The sequence below is a fragment of the Lithobates pipiens genome, unplaced genomic scaffold (assembly GCF_037356315.1).
Source record: "Lithobates pipiens isolate NorthernLeopardFrog02 unplaced genomic scaffold, aLitPip1_a1.2 Scaffold_25, whole genome shotgun sequence".
NCBI lineage: Eukaryota > Metazoa > Chordata > Amphibia > Anura > Ranidae > Lithobates > Lithobates pipiens.
The window spans coordinates 223,315,997-223,336,857 of NW_027507787.1; the positions used below are offsets into that span (position 1 = coordinate 223,315,997).

The 20,861-nt window shown below is 46.9% G+C and overlaps 1 protein-coding gene across 1 annotated transcript in view; it reads right to left on the reverse strand.

Moving 5' to 3' along the window:
- LOC143930913 (alpha-2-macroglobulin-like protein 1) overlaps positions 1–20,861 on the reverse strand; it is a 147,528-nt gene that overhangs the window by 80,706 nt on the left and 45,961 nt on the right. Inside the window, exons 15-16 of the mRNA XM_077455599.1 lie at positions 14,984–15,133; positions 3,294–3,461 (exon numbers count right to left, since the gene is read on the reverse strand). Of these exons, the coding sequence (XP_077311725.1) occupies positions 3,294–3,461; positions 14,984–15,133 (318 nt within the window). The remainder of the gene's footprint in view (positions 1–3,293; positions 3,462–14,983; positions 15,134–20,861) is intronic.

Below are 20,861 nucleotides of genomic sequence, written 5' to 3' on the forward strand. Positions count from 1 at the left end.
GGCAAGGCTGCAATAGAAGGCTGCAAATGACTGACAAGGCTGCAAATTACTGACAAGGCTGCAAATGACTGATAAGGCTGCAATGCAAGGCTGCAATTGACACTGACAAGGCTGCATTGATGGGCATTTAAATGTATGTTTTTTTTCTTAAACTTCCCTCCTAAAAGTTTTTTTCTTTTAAATTCCCTCCTAAACTTGGGGTGCGTGTTATACACCGGTGCATGTTATACGCCGATAAATACAGTGTAACTAAAAGTCAGAATGCTAAACACCATCCTAAGAGTAAGGCAGGCCATAGATTATGCAATTTTCTTTCCTGAAAACCCACGGTTGCAGGAAAGAAAATCGCTCAGTTCCTCCATCAACACAGTTAGTGTTGATGGGAGAATTCCTCCCGCAGAGCAATTGTGTTCTCCAGCCAGGGGTGGGGAGCGAAAGGAGACTCGGATACAATCATCCTGCGCATAGATGGTTTGAACCCCTGCTGAACTGGCCGAGAACCATCTATGGCGGGCTTAAGGAATTAAAATACTATACCAGAGTCTAAACACCATCCTAACTAAAGAATCACAAATCTAAAAAAAAAATCAGGAATTTGGATTCCTGATTGTAAGTTGGGATGGTATTCAAACACAATGCTAAGAGTCAGGAATCTAAACACCATGCTAACTTAAGGCCCGTACACACAATACAAAAAATCGGATGGAAAAATTAGTATGACGAGATGTCTGACGATTTTCGGATTTTTTTTATATAGTGCTTTTTGACAGCCGATTTCGCTTTTTCGGCAGACAAAAGCTGGATGTGCAGACTATAACATTATTGTCAAGTGAGAACTCAACGTCCGATTTTTGTTTCATTAGTACGAGCAAGACTAGGCATGCTCAGAAACGAAAGAATACAAACAAAACTATTCAACACATTATGTCACTTCTGACGTTGTATGCTATCGTACGAAAATTTTCGTATTGCGAGTAAACCTCTTCACTTTCGACATGAGACTAGAATGCAGATGTTCGGTCGTCCAAAAATCTAAGCGTGTGTACGAGGCTTAGGGGTCAGGAGTGTAAACACCATTTTACCTGATGGGCAGGAAGCAAAACACCATCCCAACTAAGTGAATGGCGCTGCGCTGTTACATAACTATTAGGAAACCTGTATAGCACAGGTACTGAACTGTAAATAAACAGTGATAATAAAACTGTACACAAGGTGGCAGTACGGCCCCAACATCAAATACATGAGGCTTCTAAGGCCTCATTCACACCTGAGCATAGCATTTTCAGACAAAAAATCACGTGATTTTACTGCGATTTTGTGCAGGGCAAAAGGTCACCAATGTAAAAAGAAGAAAAACGCACAAATCTGCCCGATTCGAGCGACAAAAAAGGGTCCAGAACTTGTTTGAGCTTCAGGCGTTCGACTTCAGGCGACATGGAGTGGAGATGTGAACCATTTCCATTGAGAATAATTGTTTTCTTCCCCTCCAGCGTTTTGTAGCTTCAGGCTTCAATCTACAAAACGTTCAGGTGTGACTGGGGCCTTAAGTGAAACTGTAAAAAGCACACCCAATGCAGGTATACCGGTAAATCTAATATAAAAAATTCCAAACAGTGCTCAATAACGTCGATACTTGTGATGAACTAATAGAAAGTCTCTATGATATTCTTGAAATAAGAAGTGAAGGTGATAATTCCAATCTATAAAAAGGGTGACAGGTGTCTCTTCATTCCATTTCATTCCATGCAGTGACACCTCTATAAGGGGTGGCCTCTCACCTTTCTACTGTAAGGTAACAGCATCTAAAATATCAATAATTCCGATATCCTCTGGGGGTCGTTGCATGGGTGTCTGGTGACTTCTATAACATTCGGGGGTCTTCCTCACATTAATCCAGGAATCAATATGAAATGGTGGATGATTGCGCTGCTGTATTAGACTTCCACATTCGTCCAAACAGGATGCCAACGGAAGAAGGGGGAATGTCCAATATAGTGTAGTATGTCGTATAAAATGTATTGGTAAAATTTCATTTTATTTGTAGATGTTCTTTTTACAGTTTCACTTTAGAAGCCTCATGTATTTGATACTGGGGCCATACTGCCACCTTGTGTACAGTTTTATTATCACTGTCTAGTTACAGTACCTGTGCTATACAGGGTTCTTTATAGTTTTGTTACAGCGCAGCACCATTCACTTACACCATTTGTTTTTGGTCACGGATTCACCTATCGGTGTTTGCAGCAGTTATTTTGGTTTATACATACCTTCAGTACCTTCGGTGATAGAGCGGGAGTATCCCTCCTTTATTCTTGCATCACAACTAAGAATCAAGAATCTAAACATAGCTCCCAACTGCCCCTGATTTCGAGGGACTGTCCCTGATTTGGAGCAACGTCCCTCTGTCCCTCATTCCTCCTCATTTGTCCCTCATTTTGATAAGATCTATAGAGTTGTATATAAAATGCACTCTTTATCTTTCAAAAAGTGTTTCCCAGCGCTAAACCTTCCATCCAATTTCTAAATTGCTGCATTTATTAATTTTAAAACCCAATTTAAAGGAATAGTAGTGGTAAAAAAAAAAGCACTTGTGGATTTAGTTAACCTTTTTTTTGTTATTTCCCATTTAAAGAGGAAGTAAACCCTGATGAGTTTACTTCCTCTTTCATTCCCTGCAAAGGTAAAGCATAATGGACTACTATGCATCGCACAGTAGCCCATTATGTACCTGACACAGGAGCCAGCGAAGTCACCGCTGTCCCCTGTAGTCCGCCGCATCCATCGCATGCTCACGGGAGCCGCCACTCGCGGCATATCGCCGTTGACCGCGACGTGCTCAGCGCGCCGCTGTCTACGATGCACAGCGGTGCCTGTCTTTCGGCAAATATCTCCTAAACCGTGTAGGTTTAGGAGATATTTCTTGGACCTACAGGTAAGCCCTAATCTAGGCTTACCTGTAGGTCAAAGTGTGTTGTAAGGGTTTACAACCACTTTAAGGGGGCGTGGCAGGTGGCGTGTCCTATGCCTGCATACGTTTGCTAGTAGGTGTCCCTCATTATCATTTCAAAATGTTGGGAGGTATGATCTAAATACCATTGAAGCTAAAAGTTAGAACTTAAACACCATCCAAACGAAGCACTTAAACCATGGAGGATATAGAGAGGACATACTTTGTTTATGTGCCTGACTATACAGCACAGTAGACATACTGTAATCAGCAAAAAAAAATGTACACTGACAATTTTGCCGTGAAAATTGGAAAACATATTAAACCTTACGGTTTCCAACAGTACCATAAAAACTTTGTGGATTTCATCCTCAGCAATTGGGATGCCAAAGGGAAATTGATGATATTCTCCGGGACGATTGCGACAACGACGGGGTTCACCATCTGGGCCACTAAAACCTCTCATAAAACCTAGGTACAAGGGAACATCATATTCATGGAAGAGGGCATGGACCTGTAAAATAAACATGACATTAAATTAGCCCAAAATTTGTGTAAAAAAATAAAGTGTTGGTTATAGTTACATAAAAAATGTCCAGTTTAGATTTCTCTTTTTTTTTAAGTATAATAACAACCCCCAATTGCAATAAAAATTCTCAAAGAGCAATATTTGTTATTACAGAATTCTTTGTTCATGACAGCTTGAAGGATAACTTCACATATTGGATCATGTGTCAGGTTATACTCATGTTTAGGGTGTAACAAGAGAGTCCCGGAGCAGAAGGAGAGGAAAGGATTGGCGTAGGGACGGCATGACAGGTGTGGACAGCACAGTCATGCTTTTCAGAGAAAAAGTTGTCCCCTTTAAGAAAGGGGGAGTGGCCGAAGCAGGGGAGGCGCTTGAGTTAGGAAGCAGGCATTGGATCCTGCTTGGCATAGTTTCTTGTGGCGGCGGCGACGGCAGCGTGGGGCACAGGCTGGCTGAGAGCGAGTATAGCAGCCATTAAGGCTGAAGAGAGAGCGGCTTAGTACGGGGGACCGGTGGCTCCACGTGCTCGGCGGTCCCTGCTGCAGGTGATATTCGGCCCTGACACTTCTCCCGGTGGTCAGAGGCAGCGACAGCACATGGGAGAGGGGAGAACCTCCACCCCCCAGCAATCAGCAGCCACAGGGGTCCAGGAATGGGGGACTTCAGAAGGACACAGCACAGAGGCGGGAGCGCAGGGAGGGGGGAGCCCAGGGTGATACAGATGCGGCACAGTGCAGCGCAGTATGGCACAGGGCTCTGCCCCCCCCCCCCAGCTCGTCGCAGAGGCCAGGAGAAGACGGCCAGGGCTGCGGACAAGGTCGGAGCAGCCAGTCGGCCCAGCGAAGGTAAGCCATGTCTCCGGATGGTCGGGGTGACCAGTGGTACCAGGTCGACCAGAGGGGGGACCAGGACGAGCGTTGTGACAGCGGTGAGCGAGAACAGAGAGCGAGCGATGGATGCCCAGACTGGGAGGATGACCGGGTGCCCAAGCGATGCGGGCAGTGGGCTGGTCTGGCATGTCGGGACAGAGATATGGAGGAGAACAGCACTGCAGACCCCCCCCCCCCGGCGACCTGAGCAGGACCCTCTGGTGTGCAGCCAGGGGTCATTCGGCCAGTGAACGGCGACAGACTGGAGGGAGAACTGTCCGGGTCGGAGCGGGACGAGGACCTGGGACATCTGGCAACGGTGGATTCCAGAGTGGCGGCTGGTGGGCCCAGGCCTGGGCAGCCCGGTGAGTGCAATTTATTTATTTATTTATTTATTTATTTATTTTTCTTTCTAGGTTTCTTCTTTATTCAAACAAGAGAGAGATCGGGGTGGAAGGCAGGGTCCCCGGGCGAGGTTAGGTCATCAAGGGCAGGCAGTGGCAGGCCCCAGGCAGACCAGCCCAGGCACCACGTAAGTGAGGAGCGGGCCACGGCGGCTACACCGCTGGCTACGGTCCAGGTTACATGCGATTCGCCGGCGATGTCAGTGGGACAGGGAAGGTGGTAGTCAATCCTCCCCAAGTATAGGCCAGCGTTCAGGCTCCTGATACCCAGGGAAAGCAGGCGCGAATTAAGCGAATTCGGTCAGGATGGTGGTTCCCGCAAACAAGAGAGGTTTAGGTCGGTTACGGGCCCCCTGGGGTGACCATCTTCAATGGAGGTAACGGGAAAAGTTGGAAAGGGGAGAGGATTTCTCCTACCTTTTTCAAACCGGTTACAGGCGTTCGCCATTTTGGTGAGCGTGGGGGGGTGGGGGAGGCCCCTGTAGACTGCTCAACGTTGTTCATATATATAGAAGCCGTTAGCGAGGCACATCAGCCTGATGGCAGCAGGGCATGGCTGCGGTACGGCGGACAGACTCGACAACAAAGGGCTGGCCGACAGTCACGACGATGGGATAACCAGGGTGTTAGCCAGTGGATGAAGCTTATGACGGCGGAGCAGTCCCCCTATGAAGTTCAGGCAGGGGTAGGAGGTACCGCTGCCTCGGGGCATCGACCGAACAGGATACGTTTGGGGTCGAGCTTCGCTTCAAACACACGCGTTTTGGCCGCGGGGGATCCCGGGGGTTCGGAAGAGGAGGGATGATGCTGGTGGATGGACTGGACGCTTACTTTGCTCAATGGGTGCCCCCGACCAAAAAAAAAAAAAAAAAAAAAAAGAGCGGCTCAGTTTTTGGAATTGGGTTTTTCTCTAGCGGTTTCAAAATTACGTTTGGCCCAGCTGTGGCCGACCGTGGTTTCTACAAAACTTCGTAAAGAGTTGTTTGGGCAGGATGTCTTTTTAATAGGGTTCCGCTTCCAGACCGGGTGGCCCATCAATTGGGCATAGTTCCCTGTGAAGAGCCAAACGAGTTCAAATTGATTCTCCACCTTTCTTTTCCATGTGTCGGTTAGTGATTTGATTGCCTTGGAGGGGCTTGCGGTAACTTATACTTGGGTGCAGCGATATCACGAGTGCTTCGACATAGGCAGGGGTCACTGGGGTCGAAAGCGGGTATTGATTCAGTTTCTTGTTTTTGCCAGTTCATCCGGACAGATGCCATCTGCTGGGCAGTGCATTGATGTGGCATATGATGGGGATCGTTGTCTCCGGATGGGACGTTCCATCTCATGCGTTTTCTTCGAACCGTTCGCTCCTTTTAGAATAGGTAGTACGGTACGTCTCCGAGATCAACTCAGGCATTCATGATCGGGATGACTTCAGGTGCGTTAGCCTATGGGGTTTCAACTTCGGCGCCGTCCCGCTTGGGACATTGCAACATATAGCGGAACATTTCGGGGTCCGCTAGCAAAGGGATGACATAGGGGGCCCCACGTCTAACATTGTTCCTGGGAATTGCAGTGGGGGTCGATTGGAATGGGATGCCATTGGCAGACTTGATTTTGCTTGCCATTTAATTCCCATGGGCATGGTTTTGCCATCGGCTGCCGACAGCGTCCCAGGTAGCTAAGTCCCATAGGGACTTCGTGTGTCTCAACAGGGAGCACTGGGAGGAATTGCGGGGTAGCAGGACATCCTGTAGTCATTTAATGGGAATGCTTATGAGGTCTGGGCCCATCGGTATGGCAAGTTAGATTGTTGACAGACGCTGCAGGCCCTACGGGCTATGGGGGCCTTCTTGTGGGAAAAAGGTAGTGCTGCCTTTTTGTCCCCAGTGGGGGTGGGAAGCCGGTTTTTGAAGAACTTGTTCTCCTGGAACTATTTCCAATCGTAGAAGTAATGGAAATGTGTGGGGAATCCTTCCGGACGTTAAAGGTGCGTCTCATTTGTGATTACCTGGGGGGGTCAGGTGGTAACCGCTTGTCGACAACATCCATGACAGTGGTCCGGGGGTTGTGACGTTTGGTATTGTGCTGATTGCTATTGAGCGCCGTCATTTCCGCTATACATTTACCGGGGCGGGACAACGCCTTGGCAGGTGCTTTGTCTCGTTTTCGGCGGGTCAGGTCGGAGTTTTTGGCACCAGTCGTGGTACAATACGGGTCACCCGTCCCGACTTAGGAAACATTGATTCAACGCTCCGGAGTACGACAACTTGGGGTGGGCTACTACAAGGTTGGGCAGGAATGCAGCAGGCTGGTACAGGCTTGGTCCCGCTTCCAAAGGTCGAGATCGAGCTCATGGAGGCCTTTATTTTATTACCACGGGTTTTTTGAAAGAGGTGACTTGGCAAGTGTCATTGGTCGGAACTTGGCAGGCTTGGCCTTTCTTTTCACAGTGCGAGTTGCCCAGTTTCCGTTGACATGCTACACGGCCTAATTCTTCGTAGCTGAGCATCGTTTGAGGTTCGGAGTATGACCATTCCCTATTCCGCACGGCCCTCGCACTGGCTTTCTTTGGGGCATTATGGAGAAGCGAGCTGGTCTGCCCTTTGGAATGGTCTCACGGGGGGCTGCTGGTGGGGGTTATTTGCAAGATTCGGTCAGAATGTGGGTAAGATGAGCAAAAAACCGATCTGACCGGTAAGGACATGCGACTGGAAGTGTTCTGGATTACGGAGAAACACTATTGTTTGGTAAAGTGGAGCGTAACCCTTACGGGACCTGCGGCCTGGGTTCACAGACCCCCCCTTTTTTTAGGATACAGAGTGATGGGTAGTCCTTGTCAAGGTTCCAACTTATAGCCATGTTTCGAGAATGTTTGACAGCGGTGGCTACGATCCAAAAGTTATGCCTCCCATTCTTTCTTAAACAGGGCGGCCACAGGGGCTTCCATGGCGAGTCTAAGTTATGTAACAGATAAGTGCAATGGTGGGTGGGACTCAGACATATGGGGTTTTTACATTCACCCACATTGGTTGCAGAATTGGGTCTACAGATGGGTTTTCGGGTTTTTATTTTAGTGTTCGCATGGGGGAACTTACTGTTAGGTGCTGTAATTTTTTCTTTTGTTGTGGGTGGGCAAGTTGGCCTAGTGTGGATCCTGAGTCCCTCATACGTTTAAGGGTGGTGGGCCAGAAGAGCTGGGGTTCGGACCAACGGTAGGCAGTTGGGCATCCCCGGTCAGGAAGCTCGGCCGGGAGGGTCATCGTTTGGTCAGATGTGGTGGGCAGTATGTCTTGGCCAGCAAAGAAAGGTTGCTTGGACCTGAGTGAAAGAAAATATGGCAGTGAATAGGTTTGTGATCAGGAACGGGGGTGTGGTTATACCTCACAGAGCGCTGCAGGTGGATATAAGGAGGTATTTTGGGAGTGGTGGTGTGCACCTTAACGAAGTGGGAACCAATCTTTGGGCTCTGGGTTTGCAGGAATGCATGCAGCGAGCAAGGAGGGGTGTGGAGGTGCACGCAAGGGTAAGGTTTTACCCCTTTCATGCTGTGGCAGTGGTTGGGGCTTTGGAGGAGGAGAATATGGATGTTATATGCAGATATAACATGGTTGGTACCCATCTGTGGGATGGGGGTTAACATGGTTGGTACCCATCTGTGGGATGGGGGTTAACATGGTTGGTACCCATCTGTGGGATGGGGGTTAACATGGTTGGTACCCATCTGTGGGATGGGGGTTAACATGGTTGGTACCCATCTGTGGGATGGGGGTTAACATGGTTGGTACCCATCTGTGGGATGGGGTTAACATGGGTGGTACCCATCTGTGGATGGGGGTTATCAGGTACCTTCCGGTTAACGAGGGGTTAACCAGGAAGGGGTAAAAGGTAGGTCACTGCGAAAGTTGAGTACCGTCTCCAGGTCCGGGGGCTTGCGACCGGAGGCCTAAAGTTAAAAGAAGTTTGGCGCAGTGACCAGTGGTGGGTGTTTCCCTCAAAAGACCCTAATAGTATATAAAAGTTGGTTAAGAGTTATTGAAAATGTTATTTACTTAATTGTTAATAAAAGGCCGTCAAGGCCATTTACTCCAAAATCTCGTCATGTCATTTGTGGGGGGGATTTGGAGGGGTTAAATATTATGTTTAACGGGTGGCTGAAGTGACTGTGGGTTAGGTCCTTCACATGTCATGTTGCATGGTTGTAGACGGGTGCAGTCTGTTTTCTCCACTGCAGGTTGGTGCTCTACTGTAACGGCAATGCAGAAGAAGAGGAAGTCAGGAGGATCATGGTTCCTCTAAGTCAGCCTTTTCAACCCTTGAAATTACTTTCCAGTCTTGGGAAAACTCCTGCTAAAAATTACTATACTGTCTCTATACTCATGATCCATGACATTTGTAGGACTTAAAGTGGTTGTATAGTCAAATTTGGGACTTTTACCTACAGGAAAGCCTATAATAAGTCTTACCTGTAGGTAAAAAAAAATATCTCCTAAACCTGTACGGTTTAGGAGATATTCCCCTCGCAATGCGCCGCTGACTGCAGCGGCGCATGCGCACAGGGGATTCTTGGCTGAAAGTCCGGCAGACGCAGCGGGAATGACGATATTGCGGCTCCAGCCACTCACAGCACGGAGCCGCGTTACCCGGAAGAAATGCAGAGGGAACATGTAAGCTCCCTCAGGGTGGATCGGGCCAGATGTCGGGGCCTCGGTGCATACTAGCTCATTATGCCTTTTCCTTTGCAGGTGAGTAAAAAAAAACAAAAAAACGTCAGCGGGTATACAACCACTTTAAGCCCAGTGTAACATATATCTAAAACCTTCCACCCACGACAGTCACCCCTTCTCCAAACCCCATCCCCACCTTAACAAATGACTGGACTAGGTTTTGGAGTAAATGGCCATCCAGCCTTAATTTATTAACAAAATATACTTTAATAAAATATCATAAATAACTTTTTAAACAACTGTAATCATTGCCAACCTTTTTAAACGAGTCATAGGTAAAACATAACGAGCACACTGGTCACTGCGAACGACATCCAACTTTTGACCTCTTGACCTCCAGACGGAATCCCCTGTCTTGGAGGCTATACCCAAACCATCGCAGTGACCTACCCCTTTTAACCCTTCCAGGTTAACCCCTCGTAACCTGGAAGTACCATTAACCACCCCCATCCCATGGATGAGTACAACAGTTTTTGTATCTGTACCTCACATTACCTCTTCAAAAGCCCCAAGCACTGCCTAGATCCCACAGGGATAACCCTAACTGAACAGACTCCAACATAAGCCAGGGAGGGTGGGTGGGGATCGTTTCCTCCTCCGCTCTCCGAGTGATGGCATGGCACGTTGCTATCGTGTACCATGCCGTGGCTCCGCCCCCAGCTCCACCTACCACCAAGCTCTTAAAGCGGCTCTTTCATCCGCTTAAAACGGTGACTGTGCTATCCAAGCACATGTCATGCCGTCCCTGCGCCGACCCCCCTGTGTTTTGCTGCAGAACTCTCTTTAGTGTGATAGTCAGTGGGAAGAATGTTCCTAAGCCCTTGTACACACAATCGGAGATTCCGACGGAATGTGTCCGATCGGAGCGTTTTGTCGCATATTCCGACTGTGTGTGGTCTGCATCGGACTGTTTCCGTCTGAATATCCCTCGGACCAAATTTTCCAACTTGTCGGAAATATTTTCCGACCAAATGCTCCGGTCGGACATACTCCGATCATGTGTAGAGAATTCCCAACGGACAAAGTGTCACACATTCTCAGATCAAATTCCTACATCAAAGCTATTGGCTACTAGCCTGAACGTAGTCCCATCGTAACGAAATTACATCATCACGTTCTGAACGAACGGATTTTCCGACAACTTTGTCCGACTGTGTGTATGCAACAGTTTCGGACAAGATCCGTCGGACAAAATCCGACTGACAAAATCCGACGGATATGGTTGTCGGAATTTCTGACCGTGTGTGTACAAGAGATTGCACTTGTGGTCACTGGGAAGAATTACCCCCTTACAGATCACTAAAAAGATCAATGGTGTGAGTGGGAACTAATCTGAGAGGCTGAAATTGCTCATTGCTCAAGGAACCCCTAGAAACCTCTGGGGGAACCCTGGTTGAGAAACCCTGCTCTAAGTTTTCCTGAGTCACTGGGGCAGTGATCCGGTTGGATGGTGACAGCCCATGTGACTCTGGCGTACATCTTCGTCCAGGCAGAGTCCATTAAAGACCCTGGCTCCTGGATTTGGTGTGCATTTTGCATGTGGACAATATAGGAACAGGTTACCCGTTTGTCAGGAACAGTATTATTGATAGGGAAAGATTCCAGATGAGTAGGGAAAGTCTAGGGACATCCAACTCAGGAAACCTGAGCATAGATAGAGAAAATAAAAAGGGGAAATGGCGGCACTAACTAGCATAAAATAGTTTAATTTAAGATCCATTAAAAAGAAGGACACGGCCTGCACACACATGTGCTGTGGCTTCAGCAATGACTAAGCACAGGTGTGTGAAGCGCATTTACTGAAGCCAGAGGAGATGTGTGTGCAGGCTGTGTCCTTGTTTTTAATAGATCTGAAATAAATCGACTATTTTATGCTGGTTAGTGCCGCCATTTCCCCCTTCTTTTTTTTTTCTCTATCTAGGCTCTGGTTGCAGACCAAGCTTGGCACCCAGCAATTGCTATAGCAGGAGAGATCTCATACAGTGGAACTTTGTATTATGAGCATAATCCGTTCCAGGAGAATGCTTGTAATCCAAAGCACTCGCATATCAAAGCGAGTTTCCCCATAGAAGTCAATGGAAATTAAGATAATTCATTCTGCATTGACTTCTATTACATGCAATACCGAATGTGGCCAGAGGTGATGGGGGCACCAGAGAGCCTCGGAAATACTCAGGGACAGCTCAGCTGAACTTGGAAAGCCTTGGAAAGGCTCGGAAACAATCAGGAGTATTTTCAAGTATTTCCGAGTATTTCCGAGTGATTCTGAGTATTTCCGAATGGCTCCGAACCGTGTCCCCGTCGCCCTCTGCACCTGTGGCCAAATGCGGTACTGCACACCAAATTAGCTTGAATTCTGCTTGTTTTGCGAGACAACACTCACACACCGTGTCAGATTAAAAAAAAAAAAAAATGTGTTCCTCTTTCAAAACGCTTGTTAACCGCATGACTCGTAAACCAAGGTTCCACTGTATTTCATTTGGAGTGGTGCAACCATTGTACTCTTTCTGGAAATCTACCCGCTTGGGCCTCGGACAGCCAGGCGGCATTCCACTCCTGAAGACACACACTGTCAGCTCAGCTGAGAACTGTTCCGCTACATACTGTGAGTGTTCCCAGTTGGGCTGCCTTCCGACGGGGTTGTTGTGAACTGGTTACTTTATTTCAATACAAGTTCTGCAATTACTTCTGGACTCAGTGCATATTACTGCTGCCGCACCATGCTGCACCCACCCACATGGTGCCAAGTTGACCCATCCCCAAAATGTCTTCGCCTTTGACAGCATGCAGGGGTTTTTATTCCAAGCAGCAAGCTGTCAGTTTTGAATTTCGCACAGTTGTGCATGGCTCCACCCACAACTCGCACAACTGCTTTGTTCTTTCACAGAGATTTGTGAATGAAAAAATTACCAGTTATGTCTGCCTCCAGAGCAGACAGACTTGTAGTTATCAATGGAACTCAGTTGCAGGGATTACCGCATTCGTAGTCCATTGACACTTCCTCCAGCTCTCAAACTGAAGTCTGTACCTTCCAGAAGCACATTTGTAAGGTCAGGCGTTGATGTTGGAGAGAAGGCCTGGCTCGCAATCTCCGCTCTAATTCATCCCAAAGGTGTTCTATCGGGTTGAGGTTAGGACTCTGTGCAGGCCAGTCAAGTTCCTCCACCCCAAACTCACTCATTCATGTCTTCATGGACCTTGCTTTGTGCACTGATCCAAATCATTTGGTGGAGGGGGGTTTATGGTGTTGGGTTGTTTTTCAGAGGTTGGGCTTGGCCCCTTAGTTTTAGTGAAGGGAACTGTTACGTTATCAGCATATCAAGACATTTTGGACAATTTAATTTTCCGTCTGGATTTGCGGGCTTCAGCTGTTTGACTGGCCGAGCCGCAATGACATCACTCCTGTGCATGTGCGCAGGAATCATGGCCGTGGCATGGTTCTCACAATGGATGGCATGCCATCCAATGAGAGCGCAGTGCGCATGCGCCAGCGACGTCACTGGCTGCTACTATAGTAAATATCTCCTAAACATTTAGGAGATATGTACTGTACCTACAGGTAAACGTTATTTTAGGTTTACCTGTAGGTACAAGTAAACAAGGTAGGCTTTACTACCACTTTAAGAGCACTAAGTGTAATTTCTGTCCCCTGCTTTGTTCTTCTGCTATCAGAAGTCACTTCCTGACAAGTTTCCCTGACACCAAGAGAAAAATGGTGACAGAGAGGGAGCTCTGGCTGAATGACAGCCTTGTTCGGTTCCTGTTGCTGCTGTGTGAAGGCAGGTGCGTCCCTTCTAGGGATGAGCCGACCACCCCATGGTTCGGTTCGCACCAGAACTTGCGAACAGGCAAAACATTTGTATGAACACGCGAACACCGTTAAACTCTATGGGACACGAACATGAAAAATCAAAAGTGCTAATTTTAAAGGCTTATATGCAAGTTATTGACATAAAAAGTGTTTGGGGACCCGGGTCTTGCCCCAGGGGACATGCATCAATGCAAAAAAAAGTTTTAAAAACTGCAATTTTTTCGGGAGCAGGGATTTTAATAATGCTTAAAGAGAAACAATAAAAATGAAATATTCCTTTAAATATCGTGTCTTGGGGGGGGGGGGTCCCCTTAGTATGCCTGTAAAGTAACGCATCTTTCCCATGTTTATAAAAGTACCACAGTAAAATTACATTTCCATAGGAAAAAAACTGCTCGCGGCTGTAATCTATTGTCCCGGCAATATAGATAAAAATCATTGAAAAAAAATAGCATAGGTTCCCCAGTCCATTACCAGGCCCTTTGGGTCTGATATGGATATTAAGGGGAACCCCGCACCAAAAAAAAAAACAATTGCGAGGGGGTCCCCCCAAAATCCATACCAGGCCCTTCAGGTCTGGTATAGATTTTAAGGGTAACCCTGCACCAAAATAAAAAAAAATGGGGTAGGGACCCCCCAAAATCCTTTTGACCCTTTAAACGCCAGATAAGGGGGAGCCCCCCTTATCCGGCTTGCTCAAATAAGGGTCTGGGATGGATTTTAGGGGGGACTCCTACATCATTTTCTTTTTATTTTGGTGCAGGGCTCCCCTTAATATCCATACCAAACCCAAAGGGCCTGGTATAGATTTTGGGGGGATAGATTTTATAGATTTTGGGGGGACCCCTACGCAATAAAAAAAAAAAGAAATTGGTGCAGGGTTCCCCTTAATATCCATGCCCGACCCAAAGGGCCTGGTAATGGACGAGGTGGGGGAACGTGTCGTTTTTTTCATTGATTTTTATCTACATTGCCGGGTTCCGGCAATACATTACCGCAAGCAGTTTTAAATGACGTTTTCCTTTACAAATGTCATTTTGCTGTTCTCATTCATAAAACTATGTACGGCTGCCGTGCAAGCAGCCTTATATGTGTGGGGTGTGGACTCAACCCCCTGAGCAATGATTGGCCAAAAGTACCCTGCCTTTGTCCAATTATGGCTCTCACAGCAGAGCGCGCTGTGCTTGGCCAAAGCATGCAGGTCAGGTGCATGCTTTGGCCAATCAGCAGCCGTCAATGCACTGCAATCTCGCAGTGCATTGATGGTCTAGCAGTTCATTATGGTGCGTTCCGCGGGTGCTCAAATTTCCCGCGAATGACCCATAATGTTCGGTATTCGGCGAACTTACTTTCAGTTCGAACCGCAGGCTCATCCCTAGTCCCTTCCCTCCAACCAGCTCTCAGAGCTCTCCACACTGTGTAGCCTGTGTAACTTCAGCTCTCCACCCCCTTGTTTCTTAACTCTCAGACAAGCTTATAAATTCAGCACTTTGAATTTATGTTGAGAGGAGAAGATAAACAGGCACAACTTATGTAGGAGGATTTGTTTCCTCTCTGTGTATCACCTGAGGATAGTCACTTCACTGGGTATATGTAGGGGTTATAACCACTTTAAGCTTGCTGCCTCATGAAGTATACTGTACATGTTATAAAAAGTGTGTAGCAGTCATCACTAGTATTAGATAAAATGCAAAGTATATATGAAGGTTACTTTGTCGACAGTCAGCTCAGCTTCAGGTTTCATTAACACCACACTCTGATCCACCACCCTGAGACCACAGAGAGAGCCAGGAGCAGCCTGAACCTGGAGAGACACATCCGATCCCGGGAGGACCTCATCTGGTGAGAAACCGACTTTGACCTGAATAAATAAATGAAAGAAATAAATAAAAGTGTGGCACCCTCCTAGAATAGATTGCTAGAGAGGCTCAGGTAAAGTTAGTATTTTTTGGCTCCTCTGTAAACATTGAAGCAGTGTGTGATCGTTTTTGTATGTTCTTGGTTTCACTGGCTGCAAGTTCAACTATTCCCTGCCTTGGTAGTGGGTTCTAGAATCTTGTGGCTAACTATTGGTGGCAAGTGGCACATGGCATTTGGTGACTGGCTGGGGGTGGCAAGTGGCACTGCACCTGGTGGCGGTCTATAGGTGGCACATGGAATTTGGTGGCAGGCTCTGGGTGGCAAGTGACACACTGCATTTGGCGGCAGGCTCTGGGTGGCAAGTGACACTACACCTGGTGGCGGGCTATGGATGGCACATGGCATTTGGTGGCAGGTTCTGGGTGGCAAGTGGCACACTGCATCTAGTGGAAAATGGCACACTGCATTTGGTGGCAAGCTGTGGGTGGCAAGTGGCACTGCATCTGGTGGCAGGCTATTGGTGGCAAGTGGCACACTGCATCTGGCGGCAGGCATTAAAAATATGTCTGCATCCTCTAACATCTCCTATACCATGTCTGCAGCCTCTATCCACCTCCTGTACCATGTCCACAGCCACTAACCACCTCTTATATCATGTCCACAATATAGGATAAAACCAGAGCCACCGAGCTGGAGCCAACTGACTGAGCCCAGCACAATGCACCTGAGAGGAGGTCAGTGACAGCACCGCCAGGCCAGTCTGAAGGGGAGGGGGGGTCACTGATGTAAGGGGGGAGTGAATACAATAAAGTAAAGGGGCATTGATATAAAGGTTCCCCCTTATATCAGAACCCCCCCCCCCCCCCACCACCTTAGTGCATTCACTCTGCGGAAGGTGGCCTTTGATCACCAGAGTCCCCTCCACATCAGATTTCCCGGCATACCCCTTTACATCAGTCTGCAGGATCCCCGCTTACAGTGCAAGAGGGAACTCTGCGGATGCTGATGTGAAGGGAAACTCTGATGTAAAGGGCAATGCTGCACACCCTGATGTAAGTGAGAACTCTGGTGTAAAGGGGAGCACAGTGGACTCTGATATAAGGTGGTCTCTGGTCACCCCTTATATCAGAGGGGAATCCTGTAGATTCTGATGTAAGTAAGAACTCTGTGCTGGCTGGGTTATAGTAACCTGACCTTTGTGTAAATGGAGATATAAGTTTTTTGACTTTTGTTTAACTTATGTAGCGCCCACCCATTTTCCCATTTTGGTGGGTGCTAGGTAGTTTTTTTTTATAGGTAGTGATAGGTAAATTTGGCCAGGGCCTTACACTTTTTAGGCCTGGTTGTTTGTTTATTTTGGGAGGTGGGAGTGATAGAATAGAGGGTGGTGTGGCCACCTACGCTCTGGCTCAGAGAAATCCCCTTAAATAGAAAAAGGTTTGGGACTTTGGCGAAGCATGCGATTTTGGAAGCAAAAAGCAGGAGAGCAATAGAAATCAGATAATGTAAATTTACTAGCTGTAAATTTAATGCATTACATATATATAGTCCATAATCCATCATAAATCGTAGATATATTAAAATATTGCACATCAAAAACATCAATCCCATAATTCATACATCAAAAGAATTTAATTCATATATAAACATATTGCACATAGTGAAAATCAATAGAATTGAGTAAAAACATTACAGAGTCTAGTAAAACTGCATGATTGGATGTCATTTATAGTATTTAAATCTCTACGCGTTTCGTGGCTATTTTGCCACTCATCTCAGGAGCTGATATATGATGGATATCTGTGGGACGAGAAATGGTGTGCCAAAAATTAGTCAAGTTGATATATTAAATGAGGAAAAAAGGGAAAAAGAGCAATGTGTCGAAGACAAGCTCCCATACTTACGGGTCAGGCAATGATAGGAGGCGCAACCATGTAGTTTTACTAGACTCTCAAAATCGCATGCTTCACCAAAGTCCCAACCCTTTTTCTACTTTGACGTAAGTGTCTTAGGCCTCACTTAAAGTCCCAACCTTCTTTTCTTTTTTTAGTCTAGAGAAATCCCCTTTACCTTCCAGTGGAAATGTTCTGGAGGGGGGGCTGGACTTGGGACTGGAGTGGCAGGCAGCTTGTATGGAGAGCTCTGGACCAATCATTAATTTGTGTTGGCAGGGGTAGGACTCGCATATAAGCTGGAGGTCACGCTTCCTGGAAGGTTCCTGGGGGCTAGAAGAAGAAGCAGGAGAGATGTAGTGTGTAGTGGAGCAGGCTTGAAGGCCTGGGGGTTCAGAGACCCCAGTGCTGGATAGCAGGAGCGAGTTTGAAGGCCTGAGGGTTCAGAGACCTCAGTGCTGGATAACTCACACAGTCGCCATGTAATCTGGAGGAGAAAACCAGGCATCCCAGCCTGGGATATACTGGACCATGGAGGAGGAAATAGATGATAAGAGGACAGAGGAAACTGGGATCGACCTTCTGTGGTAATCATTGACTGTCGATGGTAGAGTGCAAGGGAGTGTAACCCAGCAGTGCTTATCCGTCAAGGACACTTTCCAGAATTGACACTGGGCGGATTGCAGGAGTGAAGGTAGGCGGTCAGGCCTGGGACTTTTAATATCCATAACCCACAGCATCTTTCAGAGGGGTGCTGGTCGATTCATCAAAGGAAAGTACAGAGCATTAGAACTAGGAACCAGGTTGTTAGAGGCAACTCATATCCTCTATTTCTTCGGATCATCACTAAAGTTTCAAGCAATAAAGTTTCATAATGTTTTGCAAAAGACTGTCTGCTGCTGTGAATTCTTGCATGGCAGGAATGGACCAAGTTAACACAAAGGTAATTAACACACTTTGCAGTAGTGCTCTACACTTAAACCTATTGCTAATAGCACCAGCTACATGTTTATTGTTTAAATATTGATATTTGCATTGTTTAGCATAGAACACGGCCATTTTAGGTACTTTTTTTGCAGTGTCGGGGGGATCTTGGGTGAGTTCCCACACTTTTTTTCCACGACTTGATCCCTGCTTAAGATGTTTGAGATATTGGAGTCCACTTGTGGTAAATTTAGTTGATTGGACATAATTTGGAAAGGCCCACACCTGTGCGCTGCCCTACCAAGGTCTAGAAGGAGGTTGTGACTTGGGTTAACACGAAGAGGAAACTGGCCTTTCAGTTTCCTCAGTGTTTTTTAAAGTTTGTTTTGGGACCTGGAGCTTGGAGATTTCAAAGTGATCCGTGTGGAATGAAATCTCCTGGTATTCAGAACAGCCAGCATAGTGATTGGTAAGGCGTGTGCAGGGCTTTTAGTAGTAACCTGACCATGGTTCTGGGCTCCACCCCGGCAGACAAGAAGTCTGGCCCAGGAGTCAGGAGGGCTCCACAGGGAGCCAGCGCAGCAAGAGGCTTCTAACTGTGTACACCAAGTTGGTCGGAGAACAGTCTGTTAGGAGACAGGCAAGGGCCTGGAATGTAAGGCCAGAGCAGCAGTGCTGCAAGTGAGAGCCAGATAGACTGAATGTCATTTTTGTTGATGGGAAATAGAATTATGTTTTGCTGAACTTTCTTTTAATAAAAAAGGGCAAATAAAGCCCTTAAAAAGAAAAAAACAAGGTGTGGCGGTGTCCTTAAAGCCCTACAGACTACGGACACAGTAAGGCTCAGTAGAGCAGAAGTTTATTTTATTTGATTGATGGCAAGATGCCTTTTTCTTCAGTGCATGTCAGAGCACAAACCAAGCCAGGAAGTCCTCCGAGACAGGATTGTATTGAGGTACAGATCTGGGGAAGGGTACCAAAAAATGTCTGCAGCATTGAAGGTTCTAATGAGCACAGTGGCCTCCATCATCCGTAAATGGAAAAAGTTTGGAACCACCAGGACTCTTCCTAGAGCGGGCCACCCAGCCAAACTGAGCAATTGGGGGAGGAGAGCCTTAGTCAGGTAGGTGACCAAGAACCCAATGGTCACTCTGACAGAGCTCCAACATTTCTCAGTGGAGAGAGGAGAATCTTCCAGAAGAACAACCATCTCTGCGGACCAGATGGAAGCCACTCCTCAGTAAAAGGCACATGACAGCCTGCCTGGAGTTTGCCAAAAGGAACCTGAAGGTCTCTCAGACCATGAGAAATAAAGTTTTCTGGTCTGATGAAACAAAGATTGAACTCTTTGGCCTGAATGGCAAGCATCATATCTGGAGGAAACCAGGCACCGCTGATCACCTGACCAATACCATCCCTACAGTGAAGCATGGTGGTGGCCGCATCATGCTGTGGTGATGTATTTCAGCGGCAGGAACTGAGAGACTAGTCAGGATCGAGGGAAAGATGAATGCAGCAATGCACCGAGACATCCTTGATGAAAATCTGCTCCAGAGCACTCTGGACCTCAGACTGGGGCAAAGGGCAAACCCTAAGCACACAGCCAAGAAAACAAAGGAGTGGCTATGAGACAGCTCTGTGAATGTCCTCGAGTAGCCCAGTCAAAGCCCAGACTTGAACCCGATTTAACATCTCTGGAGAGATCTGAAAATGGCTGTGCGCCAACACTCCCCATCCAACCTGATGAGCATGAGAGGTGTCCTGCAAAGAAGAATGAGAGAAACTGCCCAAAAATAGTTGTGCCAAGCTTGTAGCATCATACTCAAAAAGACTTGAGGCTGTAATTGGTGCTGAAGGAGCTTCACCAAAATATTGAGCAAAGGCTGTGAATGGGATTTTTTCAGTTTTTTTAATTTTAAATACATTTTCAAAGATTTCAAACAAACTTTTTTCCACGTTGTCGTTATTGGGTATTGTTTGTAGAATTCTGAAGAAAATAATGAATTTAATCAATTTTGGAATAAAGCTGTAACAAAATGTGCAAAAAGTGATGCGCTGTGAATACTTTCTGAATGCAGGGCCGGACTTACCATTGGGCTTGACTGGGCTCAAGCCCATGGGCCCCAGCCGAGATACATAGCCGAGTGTACTCGGCTCGGCTCCGCTCACAGTCACACCCAGTCCCGCCCTATGATGGACATAACACAGGGACTGGGCGTGACTGTGAGCCGAGCCAAGTATACTTGGCTACTCTCGGCTCCGCTCGTTACTTATGATATATTCGGCGACCCATCGCAGTTTGCTACGGAAGTGACATTCCGTCACCGCCATCTTGCTACACCCCACACTCGTCCACAGTAAGGATACACTAAGAAGGGGTAAAGCGGACATATTGTTACACCCACCAGAGTTTTGCATTTTAGATGTATTTATAACATTAAAGTTAGTATATAGTGAAATACAGGACTTACAACTCCGTCTGACTACTTAGATGTTGAATTTTAAAAGCAGCAAACTTCTGTCAGATTATCAAACCTGTGAGATGAGCAGGGTTGCCGCTGCTTTTAAAATTCAAGATCTAAGTAGTCAGACGGGGTTGTAAGTCTTGTATTTCACTATATAAACTGACTTTACTGTTATAAATACGTGTAAAATGCAAAACTCCGGTGGGTGTAACAAGATGTCCTTTTCCCCTTCTTAGCCCCTGTACACACGGTCGGAGATTTCGACAACCAAATCCGTCGGATTTTGTCCGTCGGATTTTGCCTGTCGGATCTTGTCCGAAACTGTTGCATACACACGATCGGACTAAGTTGTCGAAAAATCCGATCATTCAGAACGTGATGACGTAATTTCGTTACGATGGGACTACGTTCAGGCTAGTAGCCAATAGCTTTGATGTAGGAATTGGAT